The 20,222-nt window shown below is 40.5% G+C and overlaps 1 protein-coding gene across 1 annotated transcript in view; it reads left to right on the forward strand.

The window, feature by feature from the left end:
- The first annotated feature begins 213 nt into the window (after positions 1-213).
- The window catches only part of celf6 (CUGBP Elav-like family member 6), a 155,600-nt gene continuing 135,591 nt past the window's right edge, over positions 214-20,222 (forward strand). Inside the window, exons 1-2 of the mRNA XM_084124180.1 lie at positions 214-603; positions 17,957-18,039. Coding sequence (XP_083980306.1) covers positions 390-603; positions 17,957-18,039 — 297 coding nt within the window. The 5' untranslated portion in view covers positions 214-389. The remainder of the gene's footprint in view (positions 604-17,956; positions 18,040-20,222) is intronic.

A 20,222-nucleotide genomic window follows, 5' to 3' on the forward strand; every position in this document is an offset into this window, starting at 1 on the left:
AACGCAGCTTCACAACGTGTTGCTTTTATGCAAATTCGAGATCTGAAAACCCATCTAAACGCCGTACAAATGTTTGACTTCTCGCCCCGCCCCGCACGAGCGCCTTCACTCACGCCGCCCTGTGATTGGCTGGCCTGCGCTGATTATGCAAATGAACCGCGGGTCTATTCAAAAGGCTCGAGCTGACGTCACGAGTCAGAGTGGCAGCTGACACACGGGGAGCGAGACAGATGGAGAAAGTGAAGGAATCCTGAGGAGAAAACGAGGTGAGATACATCAAGCCAAGAGAGGAGTGTACAGCTGTGATAGACGGAGAGAAAGAGAAAGAAGAGAGAGAGAGAGGAGTGAATGGTAGAGAGCGGGAGACACAGCGCGCGGGAGGGAGAAAGATGGCCTCGGTCACGGCGGAGAATGGCTTCAGCACCGGCAGAATCAACGGACTCAACAGCGCGATTCCCATGAAAGATCACGACGCCATCAAGCTCTTCATCGGCCAGATCCCGCGAAACCTGGAGGAGAAGGACCTCAAGCCGCTGTTCGAGGAGTTCGGCAAGATCTACGAGCTCACGGTGCTCAAGGACCGGTTCACCGGGATGCATAAAGGTCGGACTTTATCTTTCTTTCGGTCTCTCTCTTTCTTTCGGTCTCTCTCTGTGTGTCTCGGAACGTTCTGATAGGGTTCTCTCAAAGTTATGAACAAACGTTCTTCCAGTAACGCTCATAGAATGTTCATTCAAAGTTAACGGACCTTTTCCCACAGACTGGGATGAAGGTTTAACGGTTTTAACAGTCATCAGCATCGTAGTGAAAGTTTTTTATATTTTCATTTTTTTTTTTTTTAAATGTATGTAAATGTATAAAACTTTACTTAGAATTATATTACATTTGCATCAAATTACAAACAAAAAAACTAGTTAAAGCTGATGTGACCATGAGGGTGTTTCTCTAATACAGCGGCGGACCCTTTCTCTCTTCTGACTGCTGTTATCAATCTCTCTATTGTTTTTTTACTCGTTTTGAAAGTTGGGAAAACACTATTGTGTTTTTTGCTATTTGAGCAAATGGGAAGACAATATATATATGTATATATATATATATATATATATATATATATATATATATATATATTAGTCTCTAATTCAGCAATATAGAAGTTTACCCAAATATGACGACTTCCTTTCTGAGAAACCAGAAATGTGAAAAGGGTCCATAACGTTCTCATTGAAACGTTTTTTTTTTTTGGTGGACTATCATCTAACTACTTGCTACTTCTTATCAAACTTTCAACAAGTAACATTCCTATAATGTTTGTAAAATTATCAACTGGGACGTTCCCGTAATGTTCCCCTAGCCTTCGCATAAACAAGAAAAAACGTTTTTAAAACATACATAGAAATAATGTTTCCATAACTTATTGGAGACGTTTTCAAAAAGAACGTGTTATCAGAACATGTTCATGTCAGCTGGGATCATTGATGTTCATAATAAAACTATGGAAGCTTGATTCCGGCACAGAATAAAAAAGGTAATTGCGACTCACAATTGCTAGGAAAAAAGTCAGGAATTGCAGGAAAAAAAGTCAGAATTCCAAAAAAAAATTTTTTTTTTGAATTTCTAGAAAAAAGTCACAAAGAATTGTGAGATAAAAATTCTCAATGACTTTTTTTATTCTGTGGCGGAAACAAGCTTCCATATAAAACCGCTGGAACTTCAAAGAACTCGCACTCTTAATAATTAAGGTTCCAGCTGGAAACAAAAATGCGTTTACAGCCGAACGAAGATTTTTTGCTTTTTTTAAATAAAAAGCAGTCCAGGAATGATTTGTTATGGTAAAAAGATGATAATGGAGGAAGCTTTATTTTGTGTGTGTGTGTGTGTGTGTGTGTGTGTGTGGATCAGAGCAGCATCAGTGGAAACACAAACACACACACACACACACACACACAAAGCATGTCTCATAAAGCATGGCTTGCGGTAACTTCTTCTCAATCGCCTGTTTTGTTGCCTTTGCGTAATCTTTCCTGTAATCAAAAATATGGTTGCTATGATGAACTGATTCATTTATTTTAAAAAAGTTGGAGTTTTATTTAATTTTGAATGCATTCACTTAATAATCTGTAGGTATTTTAAGACCTTAAACCCTGTCTGTGTTTATTAAATAATACAGCTCATGTCACTGTGCTTGTTTTGCATTACTAACAGTAACTCACACACACTTTCCAGATGCTTTGTGCTTCGCTCTTTGTGCTCGCTCATATGGTTCATAAGGCAGCGTGTCTGTTTTTTTGTTTTTCAGTTCAAGAGCATCAACATTATAAAGACATTTTATAATCTACTTGAGCAGAGGCCAGAATATCTCCATTAGGTTCTTATTTAGTCCTTCATAAACTCTCTCACACACACACACACACACACACACACACACACACACACACACACACACACACACACACACACACACACACACACACTCACTCTCTCTCTCTCTCTCTCTCTCTCTCTCTCTCTCTCTCTCTCACTGTAATCACAGGTTTTGTGCTGATGGTTCCCAGTGGATCAGACGTGTAACATTAAAGCTGTTAGTTTACATTAATAGCCTCGAGTCACGGGGACGACCAACACACACACACACACACACACACACACACACACACACACACACACACACACATACACACACACACACGGCCGTCAGCGCAGCAGTATAGTGTCCTTGACCAAAGAGGAACTATTACGCCCTTTTACATTTCAAGTCTTGATGTTTTCAGGCTCTACTAGAACAGGTTTTCCTGCTTGAATGTTGATTATTCTCCTCATATTCTCCATTGTTGCGGCTCCTCTCTTCCCAGTCTGTCAGTAACGCTCTGAGGTGTGTTTCCCGTAACTCGTAACTCGCTGCTTCACTCTCATAATGAAGAAATCATCTATAGTCTCGACTGTTTCCTGAAACCGTATTGTCACAAATTGGTCGTTCAGCCACGCTGGTTAATGATGTCACGCAGGTATTGGAGTAATAACTGTTAATGAATCTGTTTGAGATCGAGTTAATGCGAGATGTTTTACTATAAATTACAGACATGCATCTGAGGAATATTTCTCATTTTCTCAGTTATTTCGCTTTATTTCCAGATTCGATCATAGACTCGTTCTTACACCCTAGACCTCGTTCACACACGCTAGAGCTCGTTCACACACGCTAGAGCTCGTTCACACACGCTAGAGCTCGTTCACACACCCTAGAGCTCGTTCACACACGCTAGAGCTCGTTCACGCTAGAGCTCGTTCACACACGCTAGAGCTCGTTCACACACGCTAGAGCTCGTTCACACACGCTAGAGCTCGTTCACACACGCTAGACCTCGTTCACACACGCTAGACCTCGTTCACACACGCTAGACCTCGTTCACACACGCTAGAGCTCGTTCACGCTAGAGCTCGTTCACACACCCTAGAGCTCGTTCACACACCCTAGAGCTCGTTCACACACGCTAGACCTCGTTCACACACCCTAGAGCTCGTTCACACACGCTAGAGCTCGTTCACACACCCTAGAGCTCGTTCACACACGCTAGAGCTCGTTCACACACGCTAGAGCTCGTTCACACACGCTAGAGCTCGTTCACACACCCTAGAGCTCGTTCACACACCCTAGAGCTCGTTCACACACGCTAGACCTCGTTCACACACCCTAGAGCTCGTTCACGCACGCTAGACCTCGTTCACGCACGCTAGACCTCGTTCACGCACGCTAGACCTCGTTCACACACGCTAGAGCTCGTTCACACACGCTAGACCTCGTTCACACACGCTAGACCTCGTTCACACACGCTAGACCTCGTTCACACACGCTAGACCTCGTTCACACACGCTAGACCTCGTTCACACACGCTAGACCTCGTTCACGCACGCTAGACCTCGTTCACGCACGCTAGACCTCGTTCACACACCCTAGAGCTCGTTCACACACGCTAGACCTCGTTCACACACGCTAGACCTCGTTCACACACCCTAGAGCTCGTTCACACACGCTAGACCTCGTTCACCCTAGAGCTCATTCACACACGCTAGACCTCGTTCACGCTAGAGCTCGTTCACACACCCTAGAGCTCGTTCACACACCCTAGAGCTCGTTCACGCACGCTAGACCTCGTTCACGCACGCTAGACCTCGTTCACGCACGCTAGACCTCGTTCACGCACGCTAGACCTCGTTCACACACGCTAGAGCTCGTTCACACACGCTAGACCTCGTTCACCCTAGAGCTCATTCACACACGCTAGACCTCGTTCACGCTAGAGCTCGTTCACACACGCTAGAGCTCGTTCACACACCCTAGAGCTCGTTCACGCACGCTAGACCTCGTTCACGCACGCTAGACCTCGTTCACGCACGCTAGACCTCGTTCACACACGCTAGAGCTCGTTCACGCACGCTAGACCTCGTTCACGCTAGAGCTCATTCACACACGCTAGACCTCGTTCACACGCTAGACCTCGTTCACACACGCTAGAGCTCGTTCACACACCCTAGAGCTCGTTCACACACGCTAGACCTCGTTCACACACGCTAGACCTCGTTCACACACGCTAGAGCTCGTTCACACACGCTAGAGCTCGTTCACACACGCTAGAGCTCGTTCACGCTAGAGCTCGTTCACACACCCTAGAGCTCGTTCACACACGCTAGACCTCGTTCACACACCCTAGACCTCGTTCACACACCCTAGAGCTCGTTCACACACGCTAGAGCTCGTTCACACACGCTAGACCTCGTTCACACACGCTAGACCTCGTTCACACACGCTAGAGCTCGTTCACACACGCTAGAGCTCGTTCACACACCCTAGAGCTCGTTCACACACGCTAGACCTCGTTCACGCTAGAGCTCGTTCACACACCCTAGAGCTCGTTCACACACCCTAGAGCTCGTTCACACACACTAGACCTCGTTCACACTAGAGCTCGTTCACACACACTAGAGCTCGTTCACACACGCTAGACCTCGTTCACGCTAGAGCTCGTTCACACACGCTAGAGCTCGTTCACACACGCTAGAGCTCGTTCACACACGCTAGACCTCGTTCACGCTAGAGCTCGTTCACACACCCTAGAGCTCGTTCACACACGCTAGAGCTCGTTCACACACGCTAGAGCTCGTTCACACACGCTAGACCTCGTTCACGCTAGACCTCGTTCACACACCCTAGAGCTCGTTCACACACGCTAGACCTCGTTCACCCTAGAGCTCGTTCACACACCCTAGAGCTCGTTCACACACGCTAGAGCTCGTTCACACACGCTAGAGCTCGTTCACACACGCTAGACCTCGTTCACGCACGCTAGACCTCGTTCACGCTAGAGCTCGTTCACACACACTAGAGCTCGTTCACACACGCTAGACCTCGTTCACGCTAGAGCTCGTTCACACACCCTAGAGCTCGTTCACACACGCTAGAGCTCGTTCACGCACGCTAGACCTCGTTCACGCTAGAGCTCATTCACACACGCTAGACCTCGTTCACACACGCTAGACCTCGTTCACACACGCTAGAGCTCGTTCACACACGCTAGAGCTCGTTCACACACCCTAGAGCTCGTTCACACACGCTAGACCTCGTTCACACACGCTAGACCTCGTTCACACACGCTAGAGCTCGTTCACACACGCTAGAGCTCGTTCACACACGCTAGAGCTCGTTCACGCTAGAGCTCGTTCACACACCCTAGAGCTCGTTCACACACGCTAGACCTCGTTCACACACCCTAGACCTCGTTCACACACCCTAGAGCTCGTTCACACACGCTAGAGCTCGTTCACACACGCTAGACCTCGTTCACACACGCTAGACCTCGTTCACACACGCTAGACCTCGTTCACACACGCTAGACCTCGTTCACACACGCTAGAGCTCGTTCACACACGCTAGAGCTCGTTCACACACGCTAGACCTCGTTCACGCTAGAGCTCGTTCACACACCCTAGAGCTCGTTCACACACCCTAGAGCTCGTTCACACACGCTAGACCTCGTTCACACTAGAGCTCGTTCACACACACTAGAGCTCGTTCACACACGCTAGACCTCGTTCACGCTAGAGCTCGTTCACACACGCTAGAGCTCGTTCACACACGCTAGAGCTCGTTCACACACGCTAGACCTCGTTCACGCTAGAGCTCGTTCACACACCCTAGAGCTCGTTCACACACCCTAGAGCTCGTTCACACACGCTAGAGCTCGTTCACACACGCTAGACCTCGTTCACGCGCGCTAGACCTCGTTCACGCTAGAGCTCATTCACACACGCTAGACCTCGTTCACACACGCTAGAGCTCGTTCACACACCCTAGAGCTCGTTCACACACGCTAGACCTCGTTCACACACGCTAGACCTCGTTCACACACGCTAGACCTCGTTCACACACGCTAGAGCTCGTTCACGCTAGAGCTCGTTCACACACCCTAGAGCTCGTTCAGACACCCTAGAGCTCGTTCACACACGCTAGAGCTCGTTCACACACGCTAGAGCTCGTTCACACACGCTAGAGCTCGTTCACACACGCTGGACCGGTTGAAACAGGTTGTACTGAATGTCCGCTTGATTATTTGACTCAAGATCAGGATTTATTGAGTCCACGTCATGAAAACTAGAAGCTCTTCTTCTAAACGCAGGAGATCTGTCGCTCAAACACAACTCTGCGATGATGTTTGCGAATGTTCGTTAGAGCGATGGTTTCGGGAAACACAGACTCGTTGAACTGATGATAACGACAGACCATAGTTGGCTAACGATGTTTTTGGGAAACACACTCCAGTTTACTTCCTGTCTCTAAGAAGCCCCTCCTTCTGAAAAGCACACTGTGCTCTGATTGGTCGGCTGGATCAGTGTGTTGTGATTGGTCGAGCGCTTCGAGTGTGTTTGGGAAATGTCCCGCCCCTTTCCATAACCGCCAGTTTAACACACTACTTACTAACTCAACCAGGCCCCGCCCCTTTATTCTGCGCATGAATTATTATAATGAGGAATATTGTGACGTGTTCGTTCCCAGAAGAAACTCAAGACTACAATGGAGGCGTTTCAGGAGTTCAGAAACACTGACACTGATATAGAGAAGAACTGGAGCTTTTCATGATTAAACAGCAACATTACACACTTAATGATGGAGATAAATAACTCTTTAAAGAACCGCAGGCAGCTCATTCTGATTGGTTCCTGCCTGATTTGTTGATTTGGTTTGTCCAGCCGTTGGCATGCGTGCCCTTCACACACACACACACCTCTCAGCGTCGGTCCGTGTGCCGGTTTGGGCTCTGAGTGGTTTTGGCCTGCGGGGGGGAAATCTTCAGGTCTGATGCCAGATAGATGAGATGCTGTGAAAATTCACTTCTGCACAACAGCAGAACACCGTGAGCTCTGAAGCCTTCACTCAACCCTGACGTTATGACCGCTAATGAACAGTTAAACGTATTCATATGGAGCAGTTTACTGCATTGAAGTGTGCATATGTGTTTTTTGTTGAGTTTCATATTTGATTCATCAAGCTTTTGTGGCCCATATAATATGATATAGTGAGAATAAAAATGGCTCTTTGCAATTCGGTGCAGATGCTGATATTTATATGGACAAAAAGTGATGAAATTCGGATGCTTATAATGTAAATAAATGAGATCTTTATAACAGTATAGCAGATACTTGCATAAAATGCATATAAATATCAATATCTGCCAATAATGTCTTAGTAAAATTATATTTAGATGCTCAGTTTTATGATGAAATCACTAGTTTTTTGCAGAATTGTGAGGGAAAAAAAGTCAGAAATGTGAGGGGAAAAAGTGATATAAATGTAAATCAGCGAGATCTTTATAACAGTATAGCAGATACGTACTTTCAATGCAAATAAATCTGCCAATAATGGCAAAATGATATTTAAATGATCAGTTTTACGATGAAACCTCTAGTTTTTTGCAGAATTGTCAGAAAAAGTCAGAATTGAGAACAAATGTCAATTGTGAGAAAAAAGTCAGAATATTATTTTTAAAAAGTCAGATTTTTTTTTTTTTCCAAAGTCAGAATTGCAAAGAAAAGTCAGAATTGTGAGGGGAAAAAAGTCCGAAATGTGAGAACAAATGTCAATTGTGAGAGAAAAAAGTCAGAATTGCAAAAAAAAGTCAGAATATTTAGAAAAAAGTCAGAATTGTGAGGGGAAAAAGTGATGTAAATGTAAATCAGCGAGATCTTGATGAAATTCGGATGCTTATAATGTAAATAAATGAGATCTTTATAACAGTATAGCAGATACTTGCATTCAATGCATATAAATATCAATATCTGCCATGATATTTAACCCTCTGGGGTCTGAGGGGTTTTCTGGCCCTGGAGGTGTTCTGACATGCTCTGACATTTGTGCTTATTTCTGTTACTTGTGACATTTTCATGGCTAAAGTCTGATTACATTGTATTTAGCACAAACTCTGCTACAATAATATATCAACAGCATGTATGTAAAAGTTTGTAGTTTTGAGATAATGACATTTATGCGTGGTTTGTGAAAATACAAAAAAAATTGGTCACTGAAATAAGGCCATGAAACCCATACTGATTATTTCTTCACAAGACTTTTGAAAATTGTATCATGTAGCCTAGAATATTTGCTCCAAAACTATGTGAAAATCATCCTGACTGCTCAGTCAGATAAGACAATATATTGATTTAAAATTTGTAAGACGTGTTTTCTGTAAGAAAGCTTTATGCGGGAGGTGTGATCACATCATTAATATGTAGGGATTTTCACACCTGAGAAAGACAAAGACACTCCCCTAACGGCCCTATTAGGAGCTATCAGGCCCTGTCATTCTGAGCAACCTTGCACAATACTGTAAATGAGGAGATTTAAAAAAGAATGGCTTTTAAATTGTTTGGATTTATTTACAACACAACATAATCCAAAGATACACACCAAATGACAAAAAAGCACATTATTGAAAACAGTGAACCAAAGACAGAGACCTTTGTGCCATTCCTAAAAACATTGTAAATACCTTTCTTTTCCAAGGTGTTTGATTTTCACTTTACCATGTTCATATACAGAGACTCATGTGAATGTTGAAGTCAGCAGGACTCAGTGGCATCTGGTCCCTGTAAAAAAAAAAAAAAAAAAAAAAAAATTGGGAATAGATTTTAGATTTTTCTGGTTTAAATTGCTTTTTAAAATTCACAGAATACACACACACACACACACACACAAACGCTTCCAACAATGTATAATGAACACCAGGTTTGTTGTGCCTTGTAGGCATAGGCTACGGGCAGTGCTGCATAAAATAATAATAATAACAATAACTAGCAGCCTATAAATCTTCCAAAAGAGTTCAGTAACAACTACGCTAGAGAAAAATATATTGATTATCATATGTTACTTCAAATGTTTCCATTCGTTATGATGATATGAAATGAGATAATAGTAAAAACATGAAGCCTTTGTTTGGTGCGTTTTGCTTTTCAGACCCACAATGCGCTCCAAAATATGATACATTCAAACACAGAGTGCGCTCCGAAATATGAAACATTATGGTTACCATATTATACATATCTACGTTTGAGCCCATATCCACAAACACAGTATTTAACAGTAAACACGGGTCTAAATATTATAATATTCACCATATATCTAGCAACAGTTCAACTGCAATGTGAAGTTTATGCAACAATAACATAAACTAATAATTAAAGGTCCCGTTCTTCGTGATCCCATGTTTCAAACTTTAGTTAGTGTGTAATGTTGCTGTTAGAGCATAAATAATATCTGTAAAATTATAAAGCTCAAAGTTCAATGCCAAGCGAGGTATTTTATTTAACAGAAGTCGCCTACATCGAACGGCCCGTTTGGACTACATCCCTCTACTTCCTTCTTTAATGACGTCACTAGAACCGTTTTTTGACTAACCTCCGCCCACAGGAATGCTCCCTCAACTCTACCGAAATTCGTTTATGTACTTGCGCACTTCTTATAACTTACTGTGTTTACTCAGCTCTTACGGTGATTTTCTGAAGTAAAACTGACGCTTCATCTTTTGTGTGGTGTACAATAAACTTTATTAAACTCATCAGTATATGTTTGATCATCATTCAGACAGCAGACTTGTAGGCTATTAATAAATAATGGATACATACAAGCAGATGACAAATACGTTATAACCGTAGTTAAACTACTAAACTATAACTTTTCCATCTCTATACAGCACTCTGACTCTGTAGGCATTATTGTCCGACTCGAAATGAACACCGTTACTGAGAGTTTCTGATATTATCATCATTCCATGAGCTGAAATTGTCCTGACAGACTGAGCGTGAGCTCGTGAAGCTCCGCCCCCTGGGTCGTCCAGCAGCAGCTTATTTGCATTTAAAGGGCACACACTAAAACAGCGCGTTTTTCTGTGCCCCAAAAAATGACAATTTAAACATGCTGTAAAAAATGATCTGTTGGGTATTTTGAGCTGAAACTTCACATACACACTCTGGGGACATCAGAGACTTATTTTACATCTTGTGTAAAGGGGCATAATACGGGACCTTTAAGAATTTCTTACCTTACCTCTTTCTTGTCTTCAAATCGCGTTCTTCTTCTGAGGTAAATCCAATGTAAGCTCACGGCGTGTCTTCCAAACTCGACGAAAAGCAGAGACATGTGAAGTTTTTTGGTGTTTTGTTTTTGAGGTAAAGAGCGCGTTCGCGTTCCATGTGGAGATTTGCATGTGAATCTCTTTTGCGCGCGTGGGCGTGGTCAAATGAAAAATAATGAGCAAGCGTTTGAGAAGCTGGACATCTTGTTGGTTTTATACAAATTACTTAAGCAGAGAATATTTGTTTTCAGTTTGAATCCGACATTTTAAAAGTACACACTTAAATGTTTATAAAGATATATGGCTCATAAATGTGTGACAAGTATTCGCTGAGTTTTGTTTTAGTTTATAGACGTGCTCAAGAAAAAAAAGTTCAGCGAGACGGAGAGGCAGAAAGCACACCCTGTTTATTTTCTTTATTTTACAAAAGCACAATGTTTTGATTTGATTGTAAGTGGACACATCACAGATTCTTTTTTCATATTTATTTTTTCTGTATGACCATAAATGACAGAGTAATTTAAGTTTAATGTGCTACTATGTGAAAAAAATCCAGCAAAACGCGCCGGCGCGTTTGCCGACCTCAGAGGGTTAAATACTTAGTTTTATGATCAAAGCTCTTCTAAAACAGATAATGCAATACAATGATGATTGAGAGATGAACAAATAAACCTTCCTCAAAAGCCTGATGATCATATTTCATACTCATGATTTTTCTAATAAATTATGTCTGGATAATCAAGTAAACCCGATTCAGTCCAGTTGAAATATTATCAACAATATCAAAGTTATTCTTATGTTTGCTTGATAAAATCAGTGCAGATTTAAAGAAGCTCGAGCTGAAGGATGTTTGTACAGTTACACTGAAAGTCTTTTACTGGATAAAACAGAGTAAATATCAGGAGATCGATCAGGAGATGAAGTGCGACAGGAAAGTTTTGATCATTTTGAGGCCTTTAGAAATTTGCTGTAAAATAGGTATTATACAGTTACACTTAAACTCTGACTGTGAATGTAATTGCATAAATCTGAAAGCAAGAGTTCGGGTGAGCAATTCAATCCAAACAAGCTCGTTTTGGCAATAAATGACTCTTATTTTTGAGTAATGACATTTAAGTGTGATTCATCATGTGTCTCACACACACACTGAAGGAACAGTAGAGATGTGAATGTCGTGTGTATGAAGGGTTTGCGGTGAGACGTGTGTTTTGATGACTTACATAATGTTATTTCACTTGAACCGCTGCCACTGGACTCCTGTATCAGCACTTTATCATCGTCCGTCAGATTGCGTTTAGCTTGTGTTGGAGTTTTACTGTCAGTGTGTGTGTGTGTGTGTGTGTGTGTGTGAGATGCTCAGGTCATGAAGGAGGCGTTGCTGTTAGACATCTCAACATGAAATAATATACAAATAAACATTTTGATAGGGCTGCACAATATATCAAAATTGTCTAAATATCGCAATGGTTTGCTGTACTGAATCATTATAATTCTTCAAAAAGTTACGTAAAGTCAACATTTTAGGTCTACACAGATAGAGAATAGACTGTACACACGACTGTTACACACGTGTGATGATACCCCCTTTGGACATTCACGATTGGTTACTGATAGAAAGGAAATGCCCATATTTGGGATAGCGTTGTGCAGGAGACTCGGAGCTTTACAGCGACCCCGGTCATGACAGACTTCAGTGAACAGGCGGAGCTCGGCGTGTCGCGCTGGAATGCTGACTTCCTGGTAAATTCGGGAGAAACTTACTGTCGCAAGTAAACAAAATGTAATAAAATAAACATCTTAATGTATATTTTCAACGTTTTCTTTATAGCAGCTTGAAAGAACACATATTGAAGGAGTAAACTAGCCCAAAATCTCAAAACTGAGAATAAGAATCAGTGTTTATTTAAAGTGTACAGTGATGACTTGCAGTTTTATTTGTACATTTTATTTATGATTATGATATTATTATTTTACATTTTATAATTCAATTATAAAACGTAATATTGCACTTTTCTTCAATATCTTGCAGCCCTAATTTTGTAATGTTATCATGTAATTCATGTTTTGTTCTCTGGGCGATACTTTAATGTACATAAACAACAAGACATCTAATATATCTATATTATTATTTTGTAATATCAACAATGGGAAATCAAACGCCTTTTTTAAAAGTAGAGTTTGTTTGTCTCCGTCACTCACAAAAGCATTACACATTTGTAGTAGATTGCATAAGAAAATGCAATACGCACTAGACTTCAGGGACTGGACAGCACAACAGTGGTAACACACAAACACAACATGCAATTTAAAACACAATTCGTTGATAAAGTACTGGGATTCTGGATACATTAAGAATCATATTTTTTCAAACTGAGATCACGATTCTCCCCCACGATTTTAAATAGACAATTAAACAAAATAACATGATTTACTAAAGTTTCTGACAAAATGTAAATTTTTGCAATCTATTTTAAAAATATGTAATTAACCCTCTGGGGACCACAAATGCGTTTTGCTCGTTTTTTTTTTTTTGCAATGAAAATAAACACTAAATGCTCTGTTAATTTTGATCTTTCATTTTCGTGTAATACATCAATCGATCCTGTTCAGTTTCTATTTTTTTTCTGTATACTCACAATAAAAATAAAGTGTTTTGCTTTTTGACAAATAAAGAAAAATTAACATGATGCGATTTCTGCCTTCTCTCTGTCAGTAAACTCCCATTTGAAACGCGTTCGAAAATGATCTATAACTCCGCGAAAATTCAGTCAAACAGGCAAACAGACCCACGGGCATAAAGCTTGAGATCGCATCTTTTAAATGAAGTCATTTATATAAAAAACAAATATTCTCAGCTTCTGTAATCTGTATAAAAAGAGAGCGACTCCTGTCGAGCTCATTACGACCTAATTCACAGTAATGTGACCACTCCCCGGAGAGCGCGTGCTATTCAAACGCAAATTCTGAGAACTATTTCATAGCTGTGAAACGGCCACATCAGCTGTAAACAAAGCGCGTCGCGACTCCTCGCGAGTGAGACATTATAGCCTACCTTATGGAGAAAAGATTCCTCAGAACAGTGCTGATGAGGAACAATATCTCCTGAAATGAGGAGCAGATTCCGCTGAGGAGTGAGGTAGGCTGTTTTCTTTTCTCACGTGTGGAATAACGTTATGGAATAACGTTAGTGTAGGCCTATGTAAACCGCAAAAAGATGAATCGCATTTCTATAATATGACTCACCTTTCTGTGAGATGAATGAAGGGGACATATTTGTAAAGACTGTTTAGCCTAAATATGAATTGCGCGTCTGTGTGTGAAAGAATAAACTGCTTTGCTATAGCCTACTGAGATGAGTAAAAATCGACTGGAATATGTTGAAATAAAATGTATTTGTATAAGCAACGTATTAAACTGCAAAAAAAATACTATTTTTGTCAAAAATAAATTCATAGACTAAGATGTTAGATGTTCCAATGTTGGCTATATTCAAACTAATGAATACATATGATAAAATGTAGGCCTATAATCTTTTTTTTTTTTTTTTTTTTTACAAAGAAAGAGTACACTTGAAATATTGTTGAAATTGTAATTATTGTTGTAATTGTAACATTTTTAATAAAATAGCAAAACATATTTACAAGAGAGATGTAAGCGAAATCTTAAATGGTCAATATAAGTCTTCTTCTAAATACATCTTTTGTCCTTGCATTGTGGCTCAGTCAGTTTCACACCTGAGTGAATGGCTAATTATGCAGAGTGGGTGGGACATTCATAATCTAAGGCAGGGATGGGCAACTTCGGTCCTGGAGGGCCACTGTCCTTCAGAGTTTAGCTTCAACCCTAATCAAACACACCTGAACAAGCTAATCAAGGTCCTCAGGATTACTAGAAAATTACAGGCAGGTGATTTTTTTCAGGGTTGGAGCTAAACTCTGTGGCCCTCCAGGACCGAAGTTGCCCATCCCTGATCTAAGGTGTAAACTACTCCTCCCCCTCGCATATTGGCTTTCCAAGCAAAACCTGTTTTACACCATTTAAATCAATGTATTTTTTTTTGTGAACGATAAAGCAAGACTATTTTTACATCATTTTGAAGCTAGAACTCAAAGGGACAACATCCATTAGTCAAAAGTCTTGTGGACACATATTTAATATGTGTTTTGTGGTCTTAATTCAGCAACTTTCATTTTAATTTTTTCCAATAACCACGCATAAACATTATTCTCTTAAAAATACAAACATCTACATACACGTTGCTCGCATATTATGGTAGCCCTGTTTGTGCTATATAGAGTGAATTTACACCTTTGCCATTAACATGTTTATAAATAACTGAAAAAAGCACAAATGTCAAGGCATGTCAGAACATCTCAAGGACCCCAAAAACAGCTTGGTCCCCAGAGGGTTAAATTGAATTATTAAAAAAAACAAAAAAGGTTGATTAAATGATTCAATGACTCACTTATAAAGACTTATTTTGTTTCATTACTGGATGATTCAGTGTTTTTGAATGAATGATTCAATTACAGATACATTTTTTGACAGCAGACAAAGCAATACTAAAAAGCAAATGAAATAAAGCTAACCCTATAATCATGCATGCAAAACAAGCTAACCCTGTGTCTCGAGCACTGCGTCTGGGTTCCAGCGCATAACAGTCGTTACTCAAGAGATGTTTAGACTAATATACTTGAACTGTGAAGGAGAGCCTGTTGAGTTATTAAAGCGTCTCCTCTCGACATCCAGCGTAAAGTCCTGGGTTTGACCGGTGTGTGTGTGTGTGTGTGTGTGATGAGTGATTCTGCTCGCCGCTGCAGAAATGCCTCTCCGAGGGTCACCGCTGCCACACATGGGGCAAAAAACACATTTGCTTTTGATGTTTAAGCATGTTGGATTAATCTGCAGCAGCGCTGTCTGAAAATGCATATGCAGGTTTTTTTCTGTTATTTGTCCAATTAATGTGATTTTGAATATTGCTGTCGTTTGCATGCTTGCCAGACATGTCTCTCTGTATGATTTTTTTTAATTCATTTTTTAACTTGTACTTGCAGACTTTGTTGTTTTCAGTTGTACTTTACATATAAATTGACATTGACGATGTGATTTTTGAATATTGCTGTCATTTGTGAGTAGGGTTGGGAATCGAAAAATGGGGGGAATGGGGGGGTTGGGGGGGCGTTGCAACGTTCGTCTGTTATAGGACAACTTAGTTTGAATAAACGAGCAGACACTGATTAGCTACTTGATCGCCTAAATTAAAAAAATTAAATTAATATTTGTGTAGTGGTCAATGTTGTTATCGATAGAGATACGCGGATGGGGTATTATTTCATCCGCAACCGCATCACAAAACTCATCATCCGCACCAACGTTTTTTGACCAAATCTCAAAGCCGCACCGCCCGCCATCTGCTGATTGTTTTGCGGTCTATGGACGATGCAATGCTCTGCTGATGCGAGCCGCAAGAAAGCCCTTGTCAAAGATATTTAATGCTAATGTATGAGGCATAGGCCTACGCTGAGTTTCATTCATTTACGATGAGATGCGCTCTATTTCACAATGCACTGCAAGTGAATGCGGTGCGCCGGCGCCTCCATGTCACGGTTATTATATTGTCTTCTATATTGCTTTTTATTTATTAAATACATGCAATTGGTTGATGAAACATTTATTAAAATTAAATAAAAATTTGTACAAAACGAAATTCGCTTTAAAGGGGTCATATAATGGTATGCACTTTTACAAGTTGATTGTACTGAAATGTGTGTTGGCAGTGTCTGTACACAACCATCATAAAATTATAAAAATCCATCCAGTGTTTTTTTTAAAATCTTCTTATATGTTTTCCTCTCTCTCAAATCAAGCTGTTCGATTTTGTGACGTCACACGGTCGGACGCCCCTCCCACGATTGTTGATTGACAGCAGCGTTTCAACACAGACCCGCCCTCGCTCGTGAGCGAGCTGTCAATCATAGTCCGTGCGGACCGGCGCGGTTATTATTGATACGCTGGAGCACTGTCTATGAGCAGAATGGCGTCTAAGCGACTGTGGTGTTCTGTTCTTGGGTGTAGTAACGAACACAGCATCATTTTGATGTTCCTAAATCCGAACCGCTGAAGACGCAGTGGCTGAGTTTGTTTTCGAAGGGAATATTCCCCACGATCAACGCCAATGCTTTCATGTTTGCGCGAATCATTTCACACACCAGCTGCTTTATAAACGAGGGTCAGTAATGTTATAAAGCTGGTTTTGCTAAGAAGCTGCTCCTGAAAAAAGGATCAGTACCAGCTATTTGTGTTCCTGCTGCACCTCCAGAAGAACTGAAGTGAGTGTAACGTTTTATTAACCTTTATATTAATATTTATATTAATCTTTGCAAATCGCTAGCACGCTTCACGATGAATGTGGCTAAGGTTTACCCTCAGGGTACATTACGGCATGTTTTCTATGTACGACGTTCTCAATATAATTCATAATCCCACGTTTATAATGAACAACGCGTTATGGTTATTGTGTTGTTGTGTTAGAAACGGTGTCCGCACAGAACAGAGGGGCGGGGTGAGCAAAGCTCATTATCATTTAAAGACACATGCACTGAAACGGCGTGCTGAAAACAGAGCTGTTTTTGACCAGGTAAAATGAGTGTTTTCTTACAATACTAATGAGAATTTTTAATTTAAGTATATTACAGACTTTTAATTTAGACCCTAAAGAATCATATTAGCTTGTACAAAAATGGCATTATATGACCCCTTTAAAGAAAGGCTTTCTACAAAGCAAAACTTAATGAAGTGGTAAAAATCATGTCTGACGATTTACAAAACAAAACTTCATTAAGTGGTAAAAACCATGTCTCCCAATATATTCTTCTTTGATTACAGTTTCTGAACTCCTGAAAATCTTAAAACAGTGTTTATTTCAATCGTATCTTTGTTCAATTGTGTCTATTTGTTGCGATTGCTAATTTTTTATTTGTTCTTTTTTAATGACTGCGTGTTTACTTGTCTTTAATAATGCTTGACATTTATATTAGTTAGGCTTGTTGTTTTTCTATAGTATTTTTAAACCACAGATTTAGTGTTCTTCAGCCTGTTGATTTCTGTTCATGATTTTCAGCTACAATTAAATGTTTTGCAATAAGACTAAATGTGAATGAAGTTTTTTTTTTTTTTTTTTTTTTACCTTATTGAAATCGAAATTAAGAATTGAAACCGTTAAAATTAAAACGATACCCAGCCTTATTTGTGAGTGATGTTTGCCTCTGATCACTCAGTAACTCCTCAACACGACACGCCTCTGAACTGATGAATCCGCTGTGTGTGTGTGTGTGTTTCAGGATGTGCCTTTCTAACGTACTGTGCCAGAGACTCGGCGCTGAAGGCCCAGAGCGCTCTCCATGAACAAAAGACTCTGCCCGGGGTAAGAGCCTGATTACTTCTCTTTCTCTCTCAGCCGGGTCTCGCTCTTTCTCCTCCACTCATAATCAAACTATCAATAATAATGCCAACAAAGCTCTGGTGCTGCTCGCAGCTGATTGGCTGACAGGCCGTTCTTGGTTTCGTCTGATTCCTTCATGTTCATTAATGAGGTTTTTCGAGGGCAATATCTGACTTTTGAACATAAGAATATAAAGAAGCTCGTCTCAGTTTCTTTGGCTGCGTTCACAGATCGGATTCGCTTTTTGGATGTGAACAGCAGAAATCACAGTGATTCAGATTTTGACAATGCCATTTGAATATGAAGACAATTAAACATAATAATTGTGTGCTAATGTGTAATGTGTTACACAGAAAGGTGCATATATTTATTTATAATATAAAAGTTGTCAGGAAAGGGAAGTTGTGCTGGTCTTTTCTTCCATATTGTGTCGTATATCCGAGTGAAACGCTGCCAGACTGTTCCTGGTTCCGTCTGATTCCTTCATGTTCATTAATGAGTTTTTATGATTTTTTTTTTAGGGCAATATCTGACTTTTGAACATAAGATTTTAAAGAAGCTCGTCTCATTTTCTTGGATTTGCTTTTTGGATGTGAACAGCAGAAATCACATTGAATCAGATTTTGACAATGCCATTTTAATATGAAGACAATTAAACATAATAATTGTGTGAAAATGTGTAAAACATGTAAATATTACAAAGAAAGGTGCATATATTTATTTAAAGTATAAAATTTGTCATGAAAGGGAAGTTGTGCTGGTCTTTTCTTTCATATTGTGTCGTATATCCGAGTGAAACGCTCCTGGAACAAGAACAAATGTGGTACTTTAATGTACATTATGAATGCTTTGAACAGTGACGGTAGAAGAACATTAATGCAAACGCATAGATTTAATCCTTAATATTTCATATAAATGCATATCTTGATACTGTGAACTTCGTTGATGCAACCTCACCAAAAAGTGAGATTTGAGCAGAGAAGTGAGACTGTGCTTTGTGTCTCGATGTGGACGAGCTGTAGCGTCTCTCTCTCTCCGCTTCCCTCCTGTGCGTTCGACAGATGTATTATGAATAGGCTGGATGTTTCGCTGCGGTATTCCCGAGGTTCTGCTCTTCCCAGGAGAGCGATCACTGTTCAAACCTGCAGGGAGAAAGACGGTGTGACGGGAAGAGAAGGGACAGACAGACTCGTGTCTCTGCTCTAGAGATCGATCATCAGTCCTGATGAATCTCCCGGGGATTTACCATGCTCTGATCTACGGGAGAGAGAGATGTGACCGTTTAATCAAGCTCCGAAAACAGCTCGTTTTGATATTGCGGGATCTGTGATGTCACTCATGCAAATGTATTTGCATATGACGCCAGGGGCGGCGCTAGGGCTGGGCTAAGGGGTTAAGCCCTGAATGTTTATAGTAAAACCCCGAATATTTTGGTACCTTGTCTTTCTCATAGAGCAAAACAATTAATCAGAAAAACAAATGTGAATAAGATTACAGCAGCCGCGATTACCTAATCATGAAAAGTGCATATTACAGTTTTATTTATATTTTTACTTACGACGTGCTTTTGCAGCGTTGAGCATTGTAGCCAATCACAGACATGTCTGTTAAACGCATCGGCCAATCAGAGGCGTTTAAATGAGTCGCTGTGCTGAAGATGTGTTTTGCGCGAGCTCACAGAGTTCTGCACTTTCGCAAACCTGTCATTATTACTGACAATAAACTTAAGATGCAAATAAGAGATTCACTGCAATAAATTTGATATTCCTGATGCTGCTCTGATGCATCACACACCGCTCTGTTTGTTGTCAGGAAGACTAAAAGTTCAGCGGTCTCGCTCATCAATGTCAAAATGATTAAAGAAGTGAACGAATGCCTGGTAAATGTAAGTAGATAAACATTTAATATTTGACTGTTTTACAATAGAAATGTTCAACTACCGACAGTATCCGGTGACGCAAATTACTCAACTTATTTTATTTATTTATTAAATTTTGCCTTTTTGAATTGAAAATATGCTATAATTTCCTTGATTCATTTAGAGAAAATGCATGCATAATTAAAAATAAAATATTATTTGCAAATAGTTAAAATTATTTCGCTAATACAATAAGCCGTTTTATTTCTTTATTCCCTTAAATCGCTTTTATAATAAATTAATTCCT

The sequence above is a fragment of the Abramis brama genome (genome assembly GCF_963993115.1).
Source record: "Abramis brama genome assembly, chromosome: 9".
NCBI classification, from domain to species: domain Eukaryota; kingdom Metazoa; phylum Chordata; class Actinopteri; order Cypriniformes; family Leuciscidae; genus Abramis; species Abramis brama.